The 26589-nt window shown below is 35.3% G+C and overlaps 1 protein-coding gene across 4 annotated transcripts in view; it reads right to left on the minus strand.

The window, feature by feature from the left end:
- Positions 1-7947: 7947 nt before the first annotated feature.
- The window catches only part of GPBP1 (GC-rich promoter binding protein 1), a 69236-nt gene continuing 50594 nt past the window's right edge, over positions 7948-26589 (minus strand). For all 4 annotated transcript variants that reach the window (XM_025892318.2, XM_025892319.2, XM_025892317.2 and 1 more), the window contains 6 exons: positions 22712-22896; positions 21979-22119; positions 20508-20675; positions 19876-20063; positions 13123-13225; positions 7948-8906 (listed from right to left, as the gene is read on the minus strand). In XM_025892318.2, the coding sequence (XP_025748103.1) occupies positions 8748-8906; positions 13123-13225; positions 19876-20063; positions 20508-20675; positions 21979-22119; positions 22712-22896 (944 nt within the window). In that variant the 3' untranslated portion in view covers positions 7948-8747. The remainder of the gene's footprint in view (positions 8907-13122; positions 13226-19875; positions 20064-20507; positions 20676-21978; positions 22120-22711; positions 22897-26589) is intronic.

Consider the following 26589-nt stretch of genomic DNA (forward strand, 5'->3'; position numbering starts at 1 on the left):
ATAAAAATAACAAAAGCTAATATTGCTGAGTGGACTGTGTGCCAAACTCCCATAAAGGCTTTACATGTATTTTTTTTGAGATCGCTCCAAATACTATCCCATTTTACACTTAAGGAAATTGAAGCACATACAAGTTAGGTAATTCAACCAACATCACACAAAAACTACCCAATTAATCTCTTTTCCTAGTACTTTAAATACTTGAAGACAGCTTTCTTACCTGCTCTCTACTTACCTCTTGCAAAAAAAAAAAAAAAAAAAAAAAATCTCTTGCTCAGAACAGCCTGGCCAGAAAGCTGGCCCAGAATCCTGGAGTCAAAGCAATTGATCAGTGGACCTTCTGAGACCCAAGAATGCCTATGCTAATCAGGTACAGCAAGACAAATACCCCTGAGCAGCCACCCAGCCAGCAATGAGAGACATTCCAGAAGAATCTAACCTCTCTTCATAATTACCTCCAAGTCAAAAAGAACAGCTTGAAAATTTGTTAGCAACTGCAATTTCAGTAGAACTCTTGTCTAACCAAATCAACAGCTAGAACTCAAGGCAAACAACCAATATTACTCTCAAATTTTTTCACTAAAGTCACATCTTAGAAAATAAATAAATGTGATTTTTATTTTTTAGCAGACAGACACATTTAAACTGGACCATCCAAAAAACTAATGTTCCCTTCAGAGCAGTGACATTGGTAGGCTCTGCACTCACAAACATACGGGACAGTGCTAGGCACTGAGAAGGCAGGCGCTCAATGTGTGAATGATTTTGGTGATGCTGCCATTGCTTAAAGCATTTTTAGAATACTTTTGGTTAAGTTCTCCAAAGTCAAGACATATGTTTAATTATCTTTGACAGTAGCTCTTCTTAGCCTTAGAGGTCACTGTTTGACAAGTTGTAGAATTCCTTCTTCCTCTCAATTGTGAGATAAACCATAGAAAAGTTCATAAACCATGAAGAATTTGAATACATTTTAAATGTAAATTCAGTGTATTTTAGAAGTACCTATTCAAAGAGAAGTTTTTGAAAAATAAATGTTTTTCAGGTATTCTGAAATGTGCCTATCTATACAAAGAATCCAAGACTCAGCTTCCCTAGACTTAGTTGTATGGATACACATATATGGGTTAAACAATCATGTTTCTTGAGGCAGGGCCACACCTTTTTTTTTTAGGGTTTCCTCATTCACTAACACTACATTATATTTATGGTAATTCCCCAAAATTATTCAATTATTGTTTTTTAGTAAACTTTCAATTTACTTTGGACAAAGAAGAGAGAAAAGGCTTACTTATTAAGAGAGAATAAGTATCTTCTAAGAAGTATCTTAGAACCTCATTTTTCCTAAGTCATTATAGAAGGTATTACTGATGGACTGCCTTGGGGAATCTCTAATGCAGGCCAGATCCTTGTTCAACTTTCCCCCAACATGCCAGGAATCGTTTGCCTCTTTCATTGCTAACACACACGCCTCTACACAGACAATTCTTCACCTAAAGTCACACCTGGAATGAGGCATTAAGTTAACCCTTCCACCTGTCCCTGCAGGGGTTTTTTGGTTTTGTTTTTTGTTTTGTTGGGTTTTTTTTTCTTTTTTTAGTAATCTCTATACCCAGTGTGGAGCTCGAACTCATGATCCCAAGATCAAGAGTTGCATGCTCCTCCAACTGAGCCAGCCAGATGCCCCCATGTCCCTGCAGTTTTAAGCAATTATGTTAATGGATTTTTAAAGCTAAACAGAAGGAACACTGAGTCTGGTGGTCCAATTTTAATGTCTTTGATAGTTCCCCACTGCTTGCAGAGTAAAATCAAAGTTTGGTCAACATGGTTGACCTGGTGATCTGGTCCCTGCAGCCTCACCTCCATCTCCTGCTCCTATACTTATACTGAACTCCGTAAGCTTTCCTGAACCTCTTTGGCTGTAGCATGCCCTTGCACAGGCCAATTCCTTCGCCTAAAATTTCCTTCTGCCCTCTGTGCCTTAGTAAATTGTTATTCATTAAAACCAAGCTATGATATCCTCTGGAAAGCCTTCCCTGAACCCTCTGACCCTGCCCTATGCTAACCCTATACACTACACATACTTGAAAACTCATTTGCAATATTTTTCCTACCAGGCTGTGATCAATTTCAGCACAGGGGTTATCTTTATTCTTTGTACTTTCAGCAGAGAGCCTGGCCTAGCAGGCCCTCATTTTAGTCAATTTATGATTTAACTTGAGAATTTGCAGATTCAAGAAATATTCACTATTAGTCATTGATCATATTTAAAATGTCAACTAGTGTATATGTACACTTACTCTCCATCTTCAGTCAGATGCCTTCTTACCCAGGTTGGCTAAAGCAGGCGATTTGAACTTCAGATCCAGTTAGCACCTGTTTAGCCCTCATTAGTTATGGTCACGTTCAGTCCTTAAACTGCAGCAACTTGTTCCTTATTCTGCGGATTTGCAGCCTATGTGGCACCTCTGGCATGGCTTAACTGCATTATCACCTTGCAGCCTCACTAGCTGAGGAAGGGGTTTCTGAGATCTAGCTCCTGGGTTCAGATTCAATACACTGATTCTACCTCTTTCCCCTATTCAGACATGCGACCTTTCCCTCACCTCCACTCCAGAATTTCAGCACTGGCCTCTTCTCTGTGCCTAGTTGTTAGCCTGATGCACGCACTACTGAGAGACTTAACTTCACCACTTGTCACTTTCGGTCACCTGAGCTATCATCTGGGTATTGTCTCACTGTCACCCGCCGGACTTCAAATGCAAGGACCAAAACTCGGACGGGAACCTGATGCCTTGGAATAGCAACTTGCAATACCAAACCTTGGACCCGCACTTATTTCAAAGCTTTTGTTCCATTTTATGTCCTATTAAGAGATGCTTTTGGTTCTCACTGAATTCATGTTCAGAGCAGAGATGACATACTCTTTCCAAATACCTCTCCATCACTTCAGAGAAAAGCTCTACTTTTGACCACAGTCTCTTTCTTTAGAATAAATGGCCCCTATTCTTGTTGGCACAAGCCAAATGAGAAAAAGTCAAAACTTCTAACTTTATAAAAATGCAAAGTAGAGAACGCTGGCAGAGTAACAAGTCAGGAAAGAAATTACTTTTGGAGGAGAAAGGGAAACCAGGGCTGCCGTTTCAAAAGCGTCCCCATGATTTACTAAGGTTTTCCCATTTTCTCCCTAAAATACTATTGTATTGCGCCGATAAATGTGCACTTTCCAGTGTGATTCAGGATGCAATATATATGATCCTGTGTGGACACAATACTACAACCATGTTTACCAAAAGGGGCAAAATTAATCTTTTAAAAGCTAGGCAATTTCTAAGACTGAAAGATCATCCTGGTAATGGTGTAAAGATTAAATACCACAGCTCTTTCACTTTAAAAAGTTTACAAAGAAAGAATCGGTCCATAATATTTAGAATCATCAGCAAACTACCGCCCCGAGCTGGCCAGTTTATTGCAGAAGACATAATCCATCCATTTATGTATTGTCTATAGCAGGTTTCATGCTACAGAGTGGTTGCATGAGATTATATGGTCTAAAATATTTATCTACCCTTTACAGATTTACAGATACCCTTTACTAAAATATTTAGTATCTACCCTTTACCCTTGCCAACACCCAACTCAGAAAAAACCTCCCAAAATGAAACGCCACACATCTTAACAGGTGCCATGAAACTTCTATGCCTCTATTTGGGCATGAGACATGGTCTCTATTCTCCTTACTTCTCAACACATAGGTTTTATCTATTCTGCAAAATGACTAACTCTACAACTCATTTCACCAAAATAGTAAAAATTGCTTAACAATGTCAGGACATTACATCCAGATTTAAGGGGAAAAAACTCCAAATAAATTTTTCACCTCTGGGGATTAAGGAGTGCATTGTTGTGAGGAGCACTGAGTAATGTGCAGAATTGTTGAATCACTATATTGTACACCTTAAACTAATGTAACACTGTATGTTAACCATGTTCTAATTAAAATTAAAAATTTCACCTAACCAAATGAACTCCTTGTAAAGCAACATCTACTTGTTAACAGTATTCAGACTAACTGAAGGGAAATTTCACTGAGTTAATCAATTGCTAGTTTGCCCTTCTCTCAGTCGTTAAAGAAAGCCATATTAAAATGGAATTAAGGCTATGACAGCAAAGTATATTCCCTACTGAAAAAAGCACTCATATCTAAATAAAAATGCCATTACAGGATCATAAACTTCTTATGCTAAAGCTGACACCTATAAGCCTCAAATCAATGTCCTCTAGACTCACTGAGCTTGTTCTCATGATAGTGCCCATTTAAGGGTAAGAAGCCAAAGAAAGGTTATTTCCCTCTCATCACAATTCACCAGCCCATTATCTGGTCATCTTTAGCATCCCAGAAAAATGAAAAAAACATTGAAAGCAATGGAGTCAAACTCCAGCTTAGAACTGTTGAATAGCATGAAATGATGGAACTGTTGGAGGCAACTCTAAAGATTTGAAAGCACTGAAGGACATCTTTGTAATTGGTTCACAAGGACATGATTTACCATTAAAGTGCAATGATTACATTTCAGAAAACAAACCTCTAAAGATTAAATCAAATTATCAAGCTTAGTTCATAGCTCAACATAACACCAAAAAAATGAAGCAAACAGCTTAGTCTTAATTCATGGGAGAACTCAACCAGATGCTTCTCATCATACACAACCACTTGGAATAGGATCCACCTGTTTAATCTAACATGTAATTTTAGAAACAGCACTACAGGGGCACCTGGGTGGCTCAGTTGGTTAAGCGACTGCCTTCGGCTCAGGTCATGATCCTGGAGTCCCGGGATCGAGTCCCACATCGGGCTCCCTGCTCAGCAGAGTCTGCTTCTCCCTCTCACCCTCCTCCCTCTCATGCGCTCTCTCAAATAAATACTTAAAAAAAAAATAAAAATAAAAACAGCACTACATGCTCCTTGAAGCTTTCTTGAGTAACATGGTGTTAAGCAGTGAAAAAACAGCTAAAATTTATGCAGCAGCTGCTACTGTGTGCCCAAGATTTACGCCAGGTGCTCTTAATGATTTTCATCCTCAAACTCTTTGGGATATGAACATCTAGCAGTGTTAAGTATCCGGATTAAGGTCACAGCTCATAAGAGGCAAAGCCAGTTCTCAAATCATTTTTTTTTTTTTTTGGATTTTTTGAAGCTTTCCGGTGACACCAATGTGCAGACAAGTTTGGGAACCACTACTCTATGGGTTCTTACGCACACCAAGAGTTAGGACACTGTTGCACTGAACATGAAGCAGGAGTGTTCTTCCAGAAGACCTTGTGATTTAACATACTATAAACCTCAATCATTGTCCCAGATTAAGTTTCTACAAAACAAATACATTAAGGGTAGGTGGAGTGAACTTACAGGATTAACTGCACAATTTATGTCTCTTAACAAGAAAAACTCAATTACAAAACCTTTTAAAGTAGGTAATTACTGAATTACACATTTCCAAACTCTTAACTACAAACTTTTCAGGTCCACGTGTCCCAAAGTGTCCATATTCTATATAATCTTTTGTTGGAGCACCAAACCTTTTTAAGTTCTAGCATGCAGCCCTTAGCAAGGAAATAACATTAAGTAGCAAAACAGTATAACCGAGGCTTCTCTGCAGTACTTTGGAAGGCTCTGGGGGATTTTTCTATTTCTGCCCCCCCAACCCTACCATGGCCAGGTGGCCATTATAACCTCCAGAAACATAACTGTTCAAAAGACAGTCATAATATCTAGCTCTCAATTAGTGATATCCTATTACTTAAAAGCCCTAGCAATGTATCCCTAAGTTTATCATGTAACTGAAAAATAAAAATTAAAATCCCACTTGAAAGAAAAACTTCGAAAGGGTGTGCCTTTTCCAAATCCAGGTACTTAGATTCAAATAAAAGCACTTAATAAAACATCTTTTATAAAGTTATGAGTAGGAGATTATGGAGTATCCAAGTAGAATGTGATGTCAAGTTAACGACAGTTTTTTCTGAGTCAAAAACAAGTCGTTTATGACATATTCCTAAGTTTAAAGTATGTTCATATAACCATATTCTAACAGTACATAATAAACATTAGCAAAAGGAATTTAAAGTATTTGTTTATAGGAACCAGGCCCTTCAAGACACTAATTTTTAATAGTTAATATAAATCTGATTGATTCAATCTGATTTATTTTTAGGTTAACACTTCTACATTTATTTCAACTTTAATAGAAATAGATTTATGGAAATATAAATAATTCTAATCCTTAATATAAAGCAAATAAGATACAATTTTTGAAATACTATTTTAAACCCATTACCATAAGAATTTTGCTCATTAATTACATTTCATACCAAAAAGGGGGGGGGGGAGTGCTGAGAGAAGGGAGGTAGTAATGAGGGAAGGATTACAAAGGAGGGGACACCAAAGAACTTCTGGGGGTGACAGGTATTGTTCACTCCCTTGATTGCAGTGATGGTTTCACAAGTCAAAGCTTATCAAATTATATTCAAGTGTGTCGTTTACATCAATTTATACTTTAATAAAGTCAATTGTAAAAAATAATCTGCTGCCGAGAAACTGAGTACGAAGCAGCCCAAAGTACTTTTTTTTTCAGATCCTTTTGTCTTTCTTCAGACCTTCATGGCCTATTCTGAGTTCAACAATTCCACACTACATGTGCAATTTAACTAGTTTCTGTACTTATGAGCTCCCTTTCAAACAATATGGTCCAAACTCTTTACCAGCTACCCATTATTCAGAGAGCAAGTTAAAATTACACTAAGCTTTATTTCTATTGAAATACTTTGTATGGATCCACCCACTCAGTAACCAAACTTGTTGCTATCATTTAATAAGAATAACCACACCACTGCACCTTACCATGCTTACTAAACACATTCGATTATCAATGCCATGAATGCACAATAAACATTACTTAACTGCTGATGAGAATTAAGGCCAAAAAAAAAAAAATTATCTGAATATAAAGCAGAAGATGCCAGAAAATTTTTCTTAAGAAATCTCTTCTGAAAGCTATTCAGTGGAAACAGTTAAGGTAGATTTTTAATGTAAACCACATTTCTCAGGTCCCTTCTAGCTTATGGTTAGCAAATACATTTCCCATCTGATAGATTTCATTAATCTGTTAAACAAACAGTGCAATCTAAGAGTCCCCCAAACATTCATTATGTGATACTGACAAAGCTTTGTCAAAGCATACTTGTAGATGTAATAGTACATTTAACGCTAGGTGACTGGACTGCATTGTGGTATATTATAGAGTAAGAATCTATTTTAAAAGGTAACTTTAAGACCTATTTAATACTTTGTTACCACTCTAACTCATCCTCTTAGTTTTGTGGGGATGAAACTGTGCTTTTAATTTCCCCATCACCACCAGTCTCAGTGTGAACAAAAAAATCTGGCTTCTCTTGAAAGCTGGGGAGTTTGGGCAGGATCTTGAGGTAGAAACAGCAAAAACACTGCAGCCTTCTGAGAAAATACAATTTAAAACAAGAAAAAACTCTGATGATTAGCTTAATCTAACGGAAAACCTACATTCTTGCTCTGAGATTACACCCTTTACAAAATCAGCATATCATTTAAACATGGATGCAAATGGAATGAGGAAAGCTATAAGCAAATGCAGGTAAACAAAACCAGAAAAATCGAAATACAAACATACAGAGCCAAATTACTCTTCCAGTCAGCAATGAACAGTAATGATTCTAAAATATGCAAGTGAAAAATAAAGTGACTATTTAACAACATTCATTTAATAAACTTGTTAAGCATTTGATAATAAAAAGGATTTTTTTCATAACTTTCTTTTTGTAAAGAAAGTAATCAGTATAACTTTGTTTTAGTAAGTTAATAAAGCATATTGTGTTTAGAAACCAAAACCTCGAACAGTACTAGAGAGAACAACAATATTCTGAAAATCCAGTTTATTTTCCATGTGTGGACAGATCCAGTCAGTGTGATCAGTTTTTCTGCATGTGTAATAATTTATCAAAATAAGTTTTCCCACAAGACTCTTCCATCAACTCTGAAAGTCCTGGTCTGACAACATATCCAAATAAAGTTCTTGAAAATCACCTCTTAAAATTTGGAAGAAAGTGTGTCAAGTCTTTCCTGTAACGTTTACCGAACTACAAATGGCTAAAGAGCAATTTATGTTTTAAAAGGTGACTAGTACAACACTTGAGTTCAGGAAATTAATGTTTTAGTGCACTCTGCTCCAGTTTTAGCCAACATGCTACATTGTCCTTTGGGGGCGGGGAGCACAAAGTGGACTTGAAGATTTCCATTGTACGAAAAAGATAGAGGACTCTGCAAGCAAAACAGTGTAAGCTGCCTTTTTTCTTAAGACCTGTTCGACATTTTAAGACAGAAGCTTTGCAAAACATTACACAATTTTTTATTATTAAATGAGAAAATCTCATTTGTTACATCGTCACATTGCTAGTCAGAGAAATGCTGCAGTGATGAAGAAAGTCAATGTTGGATCAACCAAAGTCCTCATTTCTACAACATTCATTTACAAAGAAATAATGTTCAACACAGCCCAACACAACATTCTTGGTTTTCTTCATAGTGAAGTCCCTCAAAAAAAATCATCTTCTAATGGGGTATTTTACTACATAAATTATAGTTCTTCATTTTTACAATTCACCCCAAACTGTATGAGAGATGTATCACACTAAAATTTCTAAAGCTGTTAGGAAATCCTTCACACATCGTCATCATCTGATGTGTCACTGCTACTTGTCTCTGTGTCATCATTCTCAATAGTGGGTTTGAAAGTGCTGTTTTTCCAGGGTCCAAACTTGAAGTCACAGATGAGGCCATTTTTCAAAATACCATTTTTCCTCAGACCATTCTTCTGTAACTAAAATATCAAAAATAAATATATTAAATACATAATCTACCCTCCAAGGGTTACTTATAAATTAAGAATACTGTAATAATTCAATGTTACCATCAATACATTAATAAAATTGTATTCTACCCTGTATCATTTCTGGAAAACTAGTTAAATACAGTTAATTGATCCAACTGTTCTAACGAAGTATTTCCGAGGACTAAATCCTTACCTTTTAGAGAACCACAATTAACATCTACCAAACCAAAAAGTAAGTAAGTAAAATTAGTGTTTATTATTAGCATAGTGGAAAGAGCACAGATTGTCAATCCAGACTGAGTAGGTGTGGACATAACCCTATCACTTGTTAAGGTACCAAATAACCCTTTTCCAAATTTTCATTTTCTTAAGTGAAAGTTGTACTAAATACCTTCAAATGTAACCAGAATAAAATCAGCAGCCATTATGCTTTAGCTGTTATTTTTATTATTCTGACCAAACTGGACTTTATTAACACACCCCACAAACTGCTTTATTCACACTTTACAGAATAAGTAGAATACAAACTATTCCAGTAGGTAAGTATTCAAATGAGGTGCACAAAATAACAAAATCAAATACAGCCCTTTGCTTAACCAGAGAGATTCTAATACTGAAGAAAAAAAAATAGTCTTCCATTTTCGAAAATGAGAAATCAGAACTAAACGTGTTAGGTGGTAATAAGTAAGAACTGGGCCCAAAGATCACAAATTGGGGGTGGTGGGGAGGGGGGTGGTTAATCCAAATTAGAAACAATTTAAAGAAACAAAATTAAGTTACATTAATAATGGTAACACTATACTCTCTAATAACTCTGGTCTTCTAAATTTCTTTCATGAAAAATCAGTCTCTGGTAATTTACACCAAAATCTCTAAATACAACCTTCTAAGACCAAATCCACCTCTATATTATTATTTGGGCCTGTCTAGAAGTTTCACATTCTAGAGGGTGTTTTTTTTTTTTTAATCATTAAATCTTGAGCATTAGGTTAGGATCCAAATGAAAAGAGATGCTTACATCACAGCTAATTTTGTTATAGACTTTGACAAACAAGAAATAACAAGTCTAGAGTCTTAGCCCTCAATTGTCCTTTTGCCCTATTTAATTCTCTATTTTCCATAGCAGATTTCCTTTCTACCTAAATTATACAATTTAAGCTACCTCCCCTTCACTTTGAACAAATGACTTCATACCACCTTTACGGAGAAGAACCAAAGCCCATGTATGTATCCCCTGGTGTTCTCAGCCACTGTGATGATTACAAATACACCTTGACCCTTTCTTAAAGGTACACCTTTACCATCCCCCAAAGTTCTATCCTTGCTTTTCAAATACTTATCATCAGTGCTGCCTCATCTTTCCACAGCCTGAAATCAGCTGGAGAACTTTGATTTTTAAAAAAGGGAGAGAAAATCTTTTAAAAAAAGAAAAAACCCAAATCTTTTTTCTATTTTCTCTAAATGTCTGCACTGTTCCCACAAACATCTAACTTAGCATGTTCTTTTTAAAAGCCTCCTAAAAAACCAGCTCCTCCTTTACTCCTGTTTATAATGATACAATTATCAGCTCATAGGTTAACAAACTGGTAAATCCATACAAAGGACTACTACTCACCAAACACGGGTCCGTTTCAAAAGCATAAAAACAGCCAAATCTAAAACTATACAGTACTTGGTTCAATTACTGAAACATTCCAGAGGCAAATTATGGTGACAGAACACAAGTCAATGTCTGCCAGGGACTGCAGCTGGGAGTAGAATTGAATACCAAGGGGGATGATGGTTATACATCTGTCATCTGTCAAAACTCATCCCACTCTGCACTTAAAGTCAACGTTTTTATGTAAAATACACAGTATTAAAAAAAAGACCAAAAAATCCCTTAAAACATTAGCTTCACAACCATGTTATACGAAAAATAACATGGTTCACTAAGAACTTCTGAATAAAAAATTTAAAGTGGGAAGAAGAAATATGATATTGGAAAAGAAGTAAAATTATCTGTTCACAGATAACATGACCTTATATGTAGAACACCCTAAAGATTCCACACAAGAACTGAGAATATAGCAAAGCTGCACAATGAAGATCCACACACACGTCAGTTATGCTTCTGTAACAATGAATAATCCAAAAAGGAAATAAGAAAATTCTATTTGCCATAGTATTAAAAAGAATAAACACTTAGAAATAAATAAGGAATAAACAACCAAAAGGGGCCAAAAATTTCTACAATGCAACTATAAGTCACTGCTGAAAAAATTTAAAAAACACCAATATATGTAAAGACAGTCCATACTCCTGGATTAAAAGCCTTATTATTAGGATGTGAATATTACATCCAAAGCAATCTACAGATGAAATGCAATCCCTATCAAAATCCCAAAGGTTATTTTCTGCATAAGTAGAAAAACCCATCCTAAAATTCATATGGAATCTCAAAGGATTCCAAATAGCCAAAATAGCTTTTAAAAACAACTAAGTTGGAAGTTTCATGCTTCCTGGTCTCTAAACATTTCAGAGTTGAAGTCATCAAGACAATGTGGTACTGGCAAAAAATCAAACAGAAAAGACCAGTGGAATAGAAAGCCCAGAAATAAACCCTTGCATATACAGGTGATCCCTGAACAATACAAGGGTTAGAGGCACCAACCCGCCTCCTCCACCCCATGGAGTCGAAAATCCATGCATTTCTTTTGACTTCCCCAAAACTTAACTACTAACAGTCTACTGTTGACTAGGAAGCCTTACAGATAACAGAAAGGCAATTAATAATATATTTTGTATGTTATATATATTATATACAGTATTCTTACAATACAGGTAAAAAATGAAAATGTTAAGACAATCATGAGAAAATACAGGTACAATACTACAATCATAAGAGAAAAGACAGGCACAGTACTGTAAAAAAATCTGTATCTAAGTAGACTCATGCAGTTGAGATCTGTGTTCTTCAAGGAGCAACTGCATACTCAAATGATTTTTGACAAAGTTTTGACAGATTATATCCAAAGGAATGAAGGCAGGTCCTTACAACACAAACAAAAACTCAAATGGATCAAAGACTTAAACGTAAGAACCAAAACTATGGAACACCGAGAAGAAAACACAGGGGAAAGCTTCATGACATTCAGTTTGGCAACATTTCTGGAATATGACAGTAATAGTAGGGGGACCTAAGGGAAAAAATAGGTAAACACGACCTCATCAAAAATTTGAAACTTTCATGTATCAAAGAATATAATCAAAAGAGTAAAAAGGCTCTCTATGGAATGTGAGAAAGTATTTGTAAATCATGTAGGAGTTAAAATCCACAATACATAAAGAAGTACAACCACCTGATTAAAAATGGGCGAAGTACTTGAATACAACGTTTCTCCAAAGAGGATACACAAATGGCCATGCTCAATATCACTAACCAACACTGAAGTGCAAATTAAAACGACAATGAGATAACCACTTGGGAACCATTAGAATAGCTACTATCGAAAAATTAATTAATTCTTGAGCACCACTGGTGAGAATGTAAAATGGTGCAGCTACTGTGGAAAAATGGTATGGTGGTTCCTCAAAAAGTTTAACACAGATAACCGTATGATCCATCAATTCTAATTCTATCAAACATTTCCTAATACTCTTTCAAAAAAGAAACTGTGGAGACAAAAAACAAGATGTTTCAGAACTTGAAATATTCTTATGCAAGGAAAAGGATAAAAGGTGAAGCTATTTGGGAAGCTACTGATGTTTTTTACTTATCCCCATACTATTTAAAAAAAAAAAAAAAAGTCAGGGCGCCTGGGTGGCTCAGTCGTTAAGCGTCTGCCTTCGGCTCAGGTCATGATCCCAGGGTCCTGGGATCGAGCCCCGCATCGGGCTCCCTGCTCAGTGGGGAGCCTGCTTCTTCCTCTCCCACTCCCCCTGCTTGTGTTCCCTCTCTCGCTGTGTCTCTGTCAAATAAAATCTTTAAAAAAAAAAAAGTCTGGAACATGATAAATCATAGACATATTATTTATACTAATTCCTAAGCACTGCAGACTAGTTTAAAACAAAGGCAATTCTGACATATACTGTGATGTCTAATAAATTCCTAAAGAGAAAGGTATAAAAACCTCCCTTCCCTTAAAAAATGCTTAGCGTAATATGTTGTTCTGATTAAGGGAAGGCAATTTAAGGTGAACCTGTATGATCCAGGTCTTCTCACCTGTTCACTAATAACTTGGAATTCTCTCATTTCATCCTCAGTTAAGGGAGCACATGTTTCATCATTCTCACTGTCTTCTTGCCAGCCCATCTCCTTTAACAATCTGAAAAGAAGGTAGGTAATAGGAAATAGGTAAATTCAGAGCTTCACCCAAGTAGGATAATACCATTTACATCGTGTGCAAGAAAACACCATCCAGATCCATTATACAAAGTCCTCGAGACAAAAGAACTTGTTGGGGCGCCTGGGTGGCTCAGTCGTTAAGCGTCTGCCATCGGCTCAGGTCATGGTCCCAGGGTCCCCACATGTGCTCCCTGCTCGGCAGGAAGCCTGCTTCTCCCTCTCCCATTCCCCTGCTTGTGTTCCCTCCCTCACTGTGTCTCTGTCAAATAAATAAATAAAATCTTAAAAAAAAAAATTGTTTACTCTAATGCTTTCAATCTTTCTGAAAATGAAAAGTTAGTTAGATAAGATTAAGAATGAACCGTGCAATTGCTTTAACTTTGTTGTCAGAGGTTCTCCAGGCTGGAAATTTGCAAAAGGGTCTCTAGCTCAGGAACTGGGGAAAAAAAAATTGTTAAAAACTTAAACTAAAAGTAAAAGCAATAGTCCTCCTGGTGTTCTTTAATATCATCACAATCTATCATATTCTTAGCTACTCACTAGGTTTACTTTGAAAAGGCTGAGCTATCTTACCCGCTACCTTGCATTTTATAGTGTATTTACCTGTTGATATCATCTCCTACGTGTATGCCAGTCATCAACCTCAACACATATTTCAATGTGAAAGGAGCATTGTGTTCTACAGTAAGAGAAAGACCACTTTTTTAAAAGCTCTTAACTAGGATCTAAGTAAGTAAAATAAATATGGTTATTCTGTTTTCCTTCCATCCTAGGCAAAGAGAGCTTAAAAAAAAAAAAAATCAGCAGGGAACCAATGACTTTTCTCCAGTCAGGCAAATATGAAAATCAGTCATAGCTGATACATTTGACAACTATTTCAAAGTTTGTTTCTTATACAGCCACATATATTATACTGGTCTGTCTGTATTGGTTTTTTAATAATTATCTCTCTTAAGTATTTGTTATTTTATTTATACCTACTCATCTTTCAACTTGAGCCTGCCACAAAGGTCTTGTACCTTTTCAAATAATCTCACAGAGTATCAGTGCTCAGAGAATCTGAATAAAATTTAACACAACACCCATATTTTACATATAAAGAATCAAGATGATGTAAGTAAAATAACTTGCCTACTTGATGGAAAAGAAGCAAAGAGAATTCTGTTTTCTCCTTCTGAGTTAGTTTATATTGCAACAAACCCTTTAGATCAAAATGTCACAAATCGTTGTCAATTACTATTTCTCTCATTCCTTTTAATCATTTAACACTTCTTTTCCAACACACTGTCTTCACTCTTTTAACCTAGACAGCTTCTTATGGAATGGCATTTCCATTCCCAATGCCACCTAGTTCAGAGTCTAGAGACCTAGACTGATAAAACAATCTTATTTTTGCTAGATCCTTTCTTGTTTCACTATTAAAAACTGAATGTTAACTAAACAATAATGCAAATGAAACAAATTATTTCAAACTGTAAAGACGACAAGCATTTCTAAATGTCCAATCTCATACCTTTCCCTTTCCTTCCAGTAGGTGTAACAGTTAACTATTTCTGGAATAGCTTTCAAAACAAGTACTTTGCCCCACAGTTAGTAATATCACTGTGACAGTGATCTGTATCTTTGTTTTTTTCATTAGCGTTTCTCCTCATTCTCTCAAACTATTACCAAGTCACCCATACACCTTACACTTTCACAATACCCTCTAAGTGTTTCCAATTGCTTCCCACTTCCTAAAGAACTCATTAACTTTAACACCATGACCACAAATTCAAATTTCTTACATTAGAAAAAGCATAAGTTTAGAAGCAGAGGACTTCCTACTCTATCACACACAGGTATATAAGCCAAAGGCAAATTCCTTCACTTCCCTGAGCTATTTCTTCAAATGAAGAAGCTTTAATAGATCTCGAAGGCCCTGCCTCTTCAATGTCATCTCTAATTCTATTAAGGACTACATACTCCCTCAAGACACCTCACTCACTGCCCCTAAAACAAACTAGGTATGTATTCAACCCTAAATATCCCTTTCACACCCCCTTCTTGTCCTATTAATGTCTCACCTTTAAAGATTTAATTTAGCTCTGAATTACTCCTTCTGACTGGTACTCAAGCCATGAGATCTATCCCGAACTCCCTTGAATTTCTCTGGCACTCATTTGATGCTTTCAACAACTACCCCCCCGCCCCACCTGCTTAACGTTCAGGCTATCCTATCATGGTAATACACTGAAACTTGACAACAAAACTAAGAATATATGTTTTTAATATTTTATATGTTTCATTATTTTTCATTTTAAATTTGTTTACACATGTGAACTAAGAACTGTCATCCTTGAGAACTGTATCACTGACACCTGATTTGTTAAATTCAACCTATGCAAGTACTTAATATGCACGTAACTTAAGAATCACAAAGTTTACAAGAAATCTGAAGCCAGGGAAAAGAAATATCACTCCATTTTCAGAGAAATAAAACCTAAAATCTAAAAGAAGACATTAACTTTGTTACCTCAAAAAAAAAAAAGTATTAATATGTATCTGTAGAACACCTAGAAACATACACTATACAAAGCAGAAAGAAAACTCAAGCTAAGAAATTTAAATTAAAATGGTTCCCAAGTAGTAACACATTTACTTCCTCTTTTTATTGACTTGGGATCCTTTTTAGCAAATGCAACATTTCCACAAAATAATATACAGAACAAAACAGACATATATAATGAAATATTCATTAAGGTAGTCATCACTGATAATCTCTTTATGCAGCATGGGTTCCCCACCAACCATCCTAGAGTTTATTCCAATTCTGGATCTCCTCTTCTTGCTCTATTTGGCTTAGTTCCTAAATCCTATTCTCTCAATTTTCTCATGTTACTCGTCAGCAGAGGACCAAACTCTGTCAAGGTATGGAAAGTCAAGTCTCTCTTCCCTGCATCTTCAAGAACCAAAGAAGAAACCACCAAAATGCTTTCTACACTATGTCTGCAGATGAAGAAATAATAACATTAAATCATTCATTGTAGGTACTGGGGTTATAAGAATATTTTCTAAGTAACTGTGGCTCAACCTTCTTTTGCCACAAAATATTGAAGGCAAATTAAAAAAAAGGTACTGAAGTTTTGACTCTACTATTAAGTTTCAACTTTTACTACAGCCTTAACAGTTTCTACAAGTAAATAATTATCTTTATTCTTTTATTGCCTATGCTGTATCTCCCTAAAAAAGAATTCATCTTTTACTATCATTAGAACATATGCTTTGTACACTTTCTCTGCACAAGACTTGTTCTCTTCTATCAACTGCCTGACTAGAAATATTTAAATGACTACTGGTGAGAATGGGAACTGGAAAAACATCTTTGGGTACTAACGGGGCAGAATCTGATTAATTATGTGTGCGATTTGACCAATCAACTTCATTCCCAGTAGTCTGTTTTATACACACTTACACAAATGTTTAAGGATATAAATACAAGGATATTCACATGGGCACTTTTAAGATTTTATTTATTTACTTTGAAAGAGAAAAAGAGTGAAAGCAGGGGGAGGGGCAGGGGGAGAGAAAGAATCTTGAGCAAACTCCATGCTGACCACAGAATGCGACAAGTGGCTTGATCTCACGACCCTGAGATCATGACCTGAGCCAAAATCAAGAGTCAGACACTGAACTAACTGAGGTACCCAGATGCCTCACATGAGCACTACTTGTAAAAAAGAAACACAGGGAAGGAGATCCCTGATCAGTAGGTAAATAGTTTCATGAATTATATCCATACTACAGAATAGTAGCTTCAAAGGAGGTATACAATATTTCTACTAGAATGGGAAAAAATACTGAAATGTCTACATACACCTATCTTTTCAAATAGGAGTTTCTGCACGTATGACACTGCAACCATTACTTGGCCTATGATCAGAGTCACAAGTCATAAACTGTATCATGAGGTAAAGGGAATCCTACCCTTTGGGTGGGAATAAAGTGTGGTTACTGATCCATTCATACTAAATGCATAGTAACAAAATACAGTTTGCCCAAACAAGTAAATTTAAAGATATTACCTAGTTAAGTTAGCTTAAAATTAATTTAGTTAAATTAACTCTCATCAAATGGGCATTCACATTTATCATCCACCCAATAAATTATTTTAGGTAAAAGGAAGTCCAAGTTGGTATAGGAGGATTACAAAATTAAAACAAATGCCTATATTCTCATATACAATAGTTATAGCCACATCTAAAAAGAGCAAGACATGATCTGGTAAAGAGCGACAAAAACCATCATGGAGATAAAGAATAATGTATGAATTGGGTCAGAAAGACAAAGACTTAAAGGGGTCTTTAATATAAATTTTTAAAAGTTATTCCCCAGTGGGTATAAGCCTATGTCCCCACTGTCTTAGAATTAAATGAAGTTCTAAGAGAAATGGCATGAAACTAAACAGAAAGTCAAGTCAACCACCCAGGCTGTTAAGAAGTATCACTCCACACTGAGCCTGGTCCTAAAGGATGTTTAAAAAAAATTTTTTTTAAGATTTTATTTATTTATCAGAGAGAGAGAACACAAACAGGGGGAGCGGCAGGCAGAGGGAGAAGCAGGCTCCCCCCTGAGCAAGGAGCCGACATGGGACTCGATCCCAGGGCCCTGGGATCATGACCCGAGGCGAAGGTGGATGCTAAATAGGACTCGAGGACCCAGGCATCTCAGGAGGTAAAAATTTTTAATGGAAAAACAATTCAGTTTACACAAAGCAATTACAGGGTAATGTATGATAATATAACTGTATATTTTATTGCTTCAGCAGTTACACTGAAAAACTGCATAAATATGTATGGAATAAAGCCTATAAAAATGAAAACTATAAGGGCATCTAGGTGGCTCAGTCGGTTAAGCATCCACCTTCAGCTCAGGTCAGGATCTTAGGATCCTGGGATTAAGCCCCCACATAGGGCTCCCTGCTTAAAGGGGAGTCTGCTTCTCTCTCTCCCTCTGCCCCTCTTCCAGCTCATACTCTCTCTCCCCCTCTCAAATAAATAAGATCTTCAATAGAAAAAAAGAAAATTAATACTAGTATATATGGTAGAGAGCGTAAGTTTTGGTGCCGTAATTTCTCCCTTCATGGTGTTTGAGTTAAATCAGCTTAAGTGTATCTCTGTACCACAATTTAAGCTTCAATAAAAGTCTGCTTAATTAAAACAACAACAACAAAATCAAAAGGAATTAAACAGAAGTCCTTAAGTCCTTCATTTACTAATGCTGAACCCTGTGGTTTATTTTAAGATCACATGAAGGGTTATTTCTACAAAATACCTGCTCTTACCTCTACAATCCTAGAAGAAAACATAAAAGGTCACTCTAGACTTCAATACTCTTCAATTCTTAAACTTAAGAGTTCCCTATTTAAAAACTGTTTAAAGACTGTAATAATGGAAGCACAAAGCGCTCTTCAAAGTTTGCAAAAAAAAAAAAAATCACATATTGAGACAATTGTATATCCACATGGAAGAGGATTAATTTGGACCCCTATACCTCACACCATGAACAAAACGTGCAAAAAGGAATAAAGGGGAAAAAAACTGATAAAATGACTTCACCAAATTTAAAGTTTTTATATTTCAAAGGGCACCACTGAAAAAATGAAAAAACAACTCAGAATGGGAAAAAATATCTGCAAATTATGATTATGGACTTATATTAAAAAATATATACAGAACTCTTATACAATTCAGTAAGACAAATAATACAATTTAATAATGGGCAACGAATTTCAACAGGTATTTCTCCACAGAAGACATACAAATGGCTAACAAGTACTTGAAAAGATACTCAACACGGTCAACACTGATTTTTAAGTGAAATGCATTATTAAAAACCACAAAAAGATACTTTATATCCATTAGAATGGCTAAATCAAAGACAGATGGTAAAAGGTGTTGGTGAAAATATGCAGAAACTGGAAGCTTCATATATTGTTGATGAGAATGTAAAATGGTACTGTCATTTTGGAAAATAGTTTGGCAGTCTCAAACTGTTAAGCTTATATGTCCTAGCAATTCCACTCCTGATATCCACCCACCAAAAGAACGAAAAACATGTCCATACAAAAAGTTAGACATGAATGTTCCTACAGTAGCATTATCCAGAATACTCACCAAATACAAACTCAATACCCATCAAAACTGATGAACAAAATGTGAAAGAGCCATACAGTGTACTGTTAATAACGATACACAAGGTGTGACACACTCTACAACATGAATCTTGAAAGCATTATGCTAAGTGAAAGAAGCCAGACATAAAACACCAATATATGATTCTATGTATATAAAATATCCAGCAAAGGCAAGTCTATAAAGAAAACAGATTAGTAGTTACCTAAGACATAGAGGAAAATGGAGAAATAAATGCAAATGAGCACAAGGTTTCTTTTAAGGGAGATAGAAATGTAAAATCAGAATGTGAAGACAGTTGCACAGCTCTCAATATACCAAAAATCATTAACTGAACACTTAAAATAGGGGAAATTTGTGGTAAACAGCTCAATAAAACTGTTAAATCACATTTCTATACTAATATTAAAATCCTGGATGTAAAACATGCAGAGAAAAAAATGTAAAAATAAATACTAACCTGTGTTCTGCCTCAAGTGAACTGGAAAGAACATCGGTTTGTGGGAAGGTTGAAGACCGAATGATCTGCTGAGAAATTACTGAGGCATTGCCATTCTCCTGTGGAATTTCATTTTCATCAAAGTTTCGGTTTATATCCCTTTCTTGGTGAGTACTATTGCTGTTATGCAAATTAAATGAATCCTCATCCTGATTTTTAGGGAGTTAAAAAAAAAAAAAAAGAATGAGTTAGAGAATATAGCTGTTGAAAACTTTAAATAGATTCTGGTTAGATTTCCACATAGTAACTAAGTATTATAATCATTAAATTCAGGAGACCTTCTCAGAAGGTATAAAATTAAGCTGTGAAGGATACCCACGGCCTTCTGACTCTATGTCTTCACATTTATTCAACAAACGCCATCAAAAGGATGAAAGTAGGCAAGACGGGACAACAGAGAAGAAAACATCATTTTGCATAGAACAACAGAATGATAAAAATTTATACAAAGAGTAAACTAGTCTTGCTTTCAGGGAGATGACTTTTTTTTTTTTTTAACAGAGATGACTATTTTGATTAAAGTTTATTCAAAGGTCTTAAATGGTATCTGCCCAAATATTTCAATGATATGTTAATGTCAAACCAAGAGTTACCTTCTCTGAGCCAGCATGACTTTCATCTTCATGTTCCTCTTCTACTCTGTCCCTTTTCAATGCTTTCAAAAATTCACTCTTCTTATCAGTGCGCATACGTGTCAGTTTGGTTAGACGAGGCTGCTGATTAAGTTTGTCAACAGGTGAAGAGGAATTTGAGCGATTACACTAAGAAAAAAATTCAGAAATATTAATAAATACGTAGACAGAATCAATATAAAGTTAACTACCACAACTTCCTATTTCACCCTATTCACAATACAAAATTGATTTTGAAGTCTTATTTTCCTCTCTCCTTGTTTTATTTATCCCACTGAATGAGTAAAATTCTTTTTCTTATTCCATAAAACAATTAAGGTCTGACACTACTAACAACTACTGTTCTAAATTGAGAGCTTAAATATAATTTCATAAAACAGATCGTAAACCTATTTAAATATGCCTGTAATACATATACGACAGAGTTCTAAGGCTCTAATTTAAACAACTCCAATAAAATCTTTTTATAATTATTTACAAACAGATACACAGGGAGTTTATCAGGTAGGATTTCACCAAGGAAAATGTTTGTGGCAGAGCAGGAGGGAGATGGGGAGGGAAATGTACTAGAGCCCCTTTGTTTTTGGTGCTTTGACAGTGGAATACAACAGAAAACAGAATGTTAAAAACTCTGTGTCACAGGATTTTTAGCCAAGGAAAACTACCATAATGCCAAACTGTTGGCAATAATGTCTACAGACCATAAGGAATCTAAGCCACTATTACCAGCTGAGAATGCTGGTCCTCTGATCCCAGTTCTAAATTTCTAAATTTACTGGTTTACTAAAAAACAGTAAATGAGGGGCTATGATGTTCCAGTACAGTACACAGGGCAATTTCAAGTGTAGCAACATAGAAACAAATGTCTTTTGACCCTGAAGTAATCAGGGAACTCCCTGGTCTAGAAGCTTCAGAAACTTGGTCAAATGACAGAGATACTTAAGCTACCAGGCATTCAAAGTCCATAAAATGACAATATTCATCTTTCTCTTCCTCCTCCCCTCTCTGGCCCCTTGAGTGTTAACACTGATAAAATGTCTATAATCCCCAAAAGATTATATGATATAAATCCTCATTTTTAGTCAAGGTTCAATCTTACAGCATAGCATAACTATCACAAATGTCAAAATTGCAATTGTCATAATTCTTTTAAAAATTTGTACTTGTGGCTGATTAAGTGGGCATTTCATTGTATTATTTTCTCTACATTTTAGGATACTTGGGAATTTTGTTTAAAAATATTTAAATTATTCCTACTTAAAAGTGCAAAAATGATTAGCAAAGATCAAAGTATCTCAAGCAAGTCTTCCGAAAGAACGGAAATACCTCATTTTAATATATTCATTTAATGAATCTATGCCTTCAGCCTGTTAATTAAATTATCATGATTAAAATATGCTGCATTCCTCAGGAATAATTCCAGATGACATACCTCTTTCACTGAAGTTGTTGATGGACTAAAATTCTTGGCAGTTGATTTAAAAGCATTGAAGTTGCCAACACCATATGTAGACTCATGAGGGAAAGAAGTCCCAACTTTATTTTCTTTAGTTTGGCTTTTCCATTGTGTAGGCTAAAGAAAAACATACAAACATTAATGTGTTTCAAAAACAGATTATACGGAGAATAACAAAGTGAACCCTATAAAATAAAAATGGCTACATGCAACTCATAAAGCAATTATTTTTGTATTACATCTTAATCATTCCTACATATTTCTCTTTTATCTTTTCCTACAAATAAAATCAAAGGCTGGCATTCAGATAAAAACATCTGGCTGCAATGCTATTTTTTCAAAGTTTTATCAACCTAAAGTTAGCTTTGCTTTATCAAAAAACACAAGCAGGAGCTCCAAAAACATAAAACTGAACACCAAGGAAACAACACTATATATTATTAAGCATATATATCATAGATACATCTGGCAAAACGAAATTTTAGATTCCATTTACTACTAGTGAAACAAGAAAACATATACATGGACAAACACACCATTTAAAAGGTAACTAAAATTAATGACACACAATGAGCCAACTCTTCCCACTTAAAAGTCAGTGCCCCACCAACAACGCTCTCACTTTGGTGTAAAATTTTTAACATTCTTTTCCTAAGTAACTCAAATTAGTACCAACTTAAAACTTGCATTTTAACAATTTAGAACTTACTTTTGTAGGTGGAGCAGCAGGTTTAGGGACTAAGCCTTTATAAACACTTGGACCAGTCCCGTTCTTAACTGGTTGTGATTGAAGATTTCCTACCACTGGGAATCCAGATAGCTGTAAGTCTTTTGTATTACCTTTCTTAATGACCAGCATCCTTGGAGCTCTAGATTTAGGATTCGGAGGATATTCTGCATAAATAAAGCACAAGCAAGAGTTACACACAGCTTAAATTTTAGCATAAAATTAAATCACCCAAAATACAGCATATTCCAAACCTTGATTATATTTAAAAATAATAGCTGCTTCCTGGGTAAAATAATTAAGCTAAATAAGTATGAGCTATATTCCTGCTTCAGAAATAAAAGCTACAACATAATCAAACAGAATATAGCAAGAACTGAGCAATGTCAAGTAATACAGATGATTTCAGCTCAACAGTGGCCTAGAATATTAACTATGACCAAATCAAGGTTAATCTACACTCTAACATATTTTTATTTTTGAAATGCAAATTTCACCCTAGTCGTGCCTAAGACTTGGAAGATAAAAGTACATTATATTTTTGCCTTTTCCATTTTAAAAAGACATTTTCCCTAATTCCTTCTCATTCTTATCTCACTTATATAGTTATTACCAATAAACAAGAAACTACAGTCCCTCTATTTCTAAATTTCTACTAAAGTTATGACTAACAGAAAATAGAATTCTATTTTCACAATACCAAGTCATTCAAATATTTATTGGCCATCTAACTACAATGAAGGCATTATGCAAAAGTTACGGGGCAATGAATTCAATCCTTCTCAAGATAGTACTTTGAATAGCTGCTAACTCAAAGCGTTTTTCTCAAGAAAACTGCAGTTGTTAAAATATGAAAAACTGCCCACAGTTTAGTTTATGTATACCCCTAGAGTTTAGTTAGTGTAGGTGTTACACGTGAGCATGTTCACAATTACTGTGGTGAAGTGTTTCCTCCCTTACAAAAATTCTCAACGTATCAGTTTCAGTTGGAGAGCTTAGAGTAAAAGAAATGAACTTAAGGGGAGAAAGCTTAGAAAATCTAAATCAAAATTAGCATAATGAGTTGCCTACATGTTTGTGAGGATGCCCAACCTCAAAAAACTAAACCAAACTTTCTACTAAATCATCTCAAAAACTAAACTACACAAGGATTTGGAGGGACATGAAGGTACTCTCAAAGTTTATCGGAGGCTTCAAACTCCTCAAAATATACAGCTGGTACGATGCTTCATTTATTTTAATGGTGAAGTACAAAAGAACAAGGACCTAGAGCAAACAGCAATCTTTGCACAGGTTAAACATATGGCTCACCTACTAAGGCAAACATTCCAACTTCTTGGAGGCCTTAAAAGACCTAAGAAATAAAGGCTAAGAAAGAAATCTTCAGGCACACAACACAGAAATTAAATAAGCAATATACAGCTTTTCTAAAGAACATACAAATTAAGTCAACAAAACAAAAATAAGGATAAAGATCTCAAACACAGGTGAAAGCAGAATGCTAGAAATAGCACTAAACAATTTAAGTTTTGCAATTATTACTTCTGGTAAACAGATGATGACAGCGTGAATAAAATTGTAAAAAAAAAAAAGATAAATTAGCAATTCTTAAAATTCAAATTTAAGAGAAATTCTTAACAGCCTGGTATCCAAATTCTAAATGAAAGTCAGGAATCTGGAATGAATGTGCTGGGAAATGCAAACGGTATTAAGTTTGCAAGGTCTCAGAGAAATTCAAGTATTGAAGCAGAGGACATTTCTATCAGTACACCACAATTAAAGAAATTCAAACATGACTGATAAGCACTTCCAGTTCAATATGGCCCATTAAGCACACATTTATCTTCTTTACCTTATAGTAGGTCCTTATGTTAAAATTACTATAATGAGGGAAGAAAACAAATACAACAGGAAAAGGGTCATCTGCAAGAGATGGTATCAACCCCACACTTCTAGAGAAAGAAAGAAAGAAAAAAACTTTAGCGTATCCACAAAGGAACCTAACAGCTGAGGATGAGACTAATCAACCTTACAAAATCTTGGATTATAAACAGGACTTGAAAAAAACCATACATGGCAGAGGGAAGAAGTGAAACTTTTGTTCAAAGACCAACCACTAAGAAAAGATCCCTACTAAAGGAAATCCTAAACAATGTACCGCAGGCAGAAGGAAAATGATCCCACATGGAAGGCTGAAGGTTCGAGGAAAAAAAAAATATTTTGTGCATAAACAATCAAAATTAAAAGTCAAAGAGAAAGAGAATAGATAAGCAAAACAGGTATATTATCTTTAAGCCTCAACATAGTTCCTGACTACAAAATTCATTTTCCTAAATTTGGATTCTTAGACATCTAGAGCAAGAAATATTCTGGCTTCTTCCTCAAAAAGGCCTTCAGTGCAAAGATAGAACACTCTATAAAAAAAGAACGTGAAGGGACGCCTGACTGGCTCAGTCAGTAGAGCATGCAACTCTTGATCTCAGAGTCATGAGTTCAAGCCCCACGTTAGGTGTGAAGTGTACTTAAAAAAAAAAAAAGAAGAAGAAAGGTGAAGCATAAGAAATAAATCATAGAAGACTAAGCAGCAAAGTAAAAGATGATAAAGGTACCTAAAGGAAGATGATAGGGTTTGAGAGGGAAAAGCAGCAGACATGGTGCTAATGCATTGATCAGGCATTCATATTCAAATATTAGAGTACAGGTTAAGAACATGTACTGTGTACCAAATTTATAGAATCTTGCTCCAATCTTATGAACTCTCTCATCTATAAAGTGAAAAACAAAAGTTCCTGTCACAGAGTTACTGTGAAAAGTTTTTTAAAAAAAATACTAAAAAAAATGTCCAAAAAAGTCAAATACTATCCCCAATACGCTTCCAATTATATTTCAATATTGTATCAAATTTTAGGCTGATTTAACATTATGGAAAATGAGAAAAATTGTGACAGACTAACTTATGTCCTGTGCAACTGTCCTGAATAAAATGAGCCTGACCATTTAAAAATAAGAAAGTGGGGGTGCCTGGGTGGCTCAGTCAGTTAAGCATCCAACTCTTGATTTCAGTTCAAGTCATGATCTCAGGCTCCCGGGACAGAGCCCCTCCTCAGGCTCTGAGCTCAGGAGTCGGCTTAGATTGTCTCCCTCTCCCCACTTGAACGCTCCCTCTCTCAAAATAAATAAAAATAAAAACGAGAATGTGTTCTTAACAGCAATCATTACATAAATGTAAAGGGTGCTAATTGCCAAACTTAATTTGAGTCTTTTATATTTACATTCACTTTATATTACGGTTGACCCTTGAATAACAAGGTTTGAACTGCACAAGTCCACCTATATGCAGGTTTTTTTCCCGATAAATAAAAGTACAATTTTCTATTCCTTATGGTTTTCTTACTGTTTTCTTTTCTCTATTTAAGAATATATAATACATGTAATATACAAAATATGTGTTAATCGCCTGTGCTAACAGTAAGGCTTCCAAACAACAATAACTATTAGAAGTTTTTTTTTGGGGGGGGTCAAAAGTTATACATGGATTTTCGACTGAAGGGACATTAAGGCCCCCAACTCCTGCATTGTCCAAAGGTCAACTGTTCTTACAAACGTGTTCATTTGTAAGAGAATTTGTTCAGATTCTCTCTCCAAATTCTCCTGACCTAAATCTTCCAAGTACTGAAGCTGTTGGATTCAAACAGTATCCAATGTCTCCTTCTCTACTTTCGCCATTTACTTTGTCAACTAGTAAACTATATGAAAAAACCCAAACTGCTTATTATTTAAAAGAGAAAATTTACGTACTGGCGAAAGACTTTAACACTTAAATAAAACTAGAAAGTAAGTGCTTCCTTCTGTAAATTACA

Source organism: Callorhinus ursinus, unplaced genomic scaffold (genome assembly GCF_003265705.2).
Source record: "Callorhinus ursinus isolate GAN/ISIS: 27379988/994484 unplaced genomic scaffold, GSC_fseal_2.0 scaffold23, whole genome shotgun sequence".
NCBI lineage: Eukaryota > Metazoa > Chordata > Mammalia > Carnivora > Otariidae > Callorhinus > Callorhinus ursinus.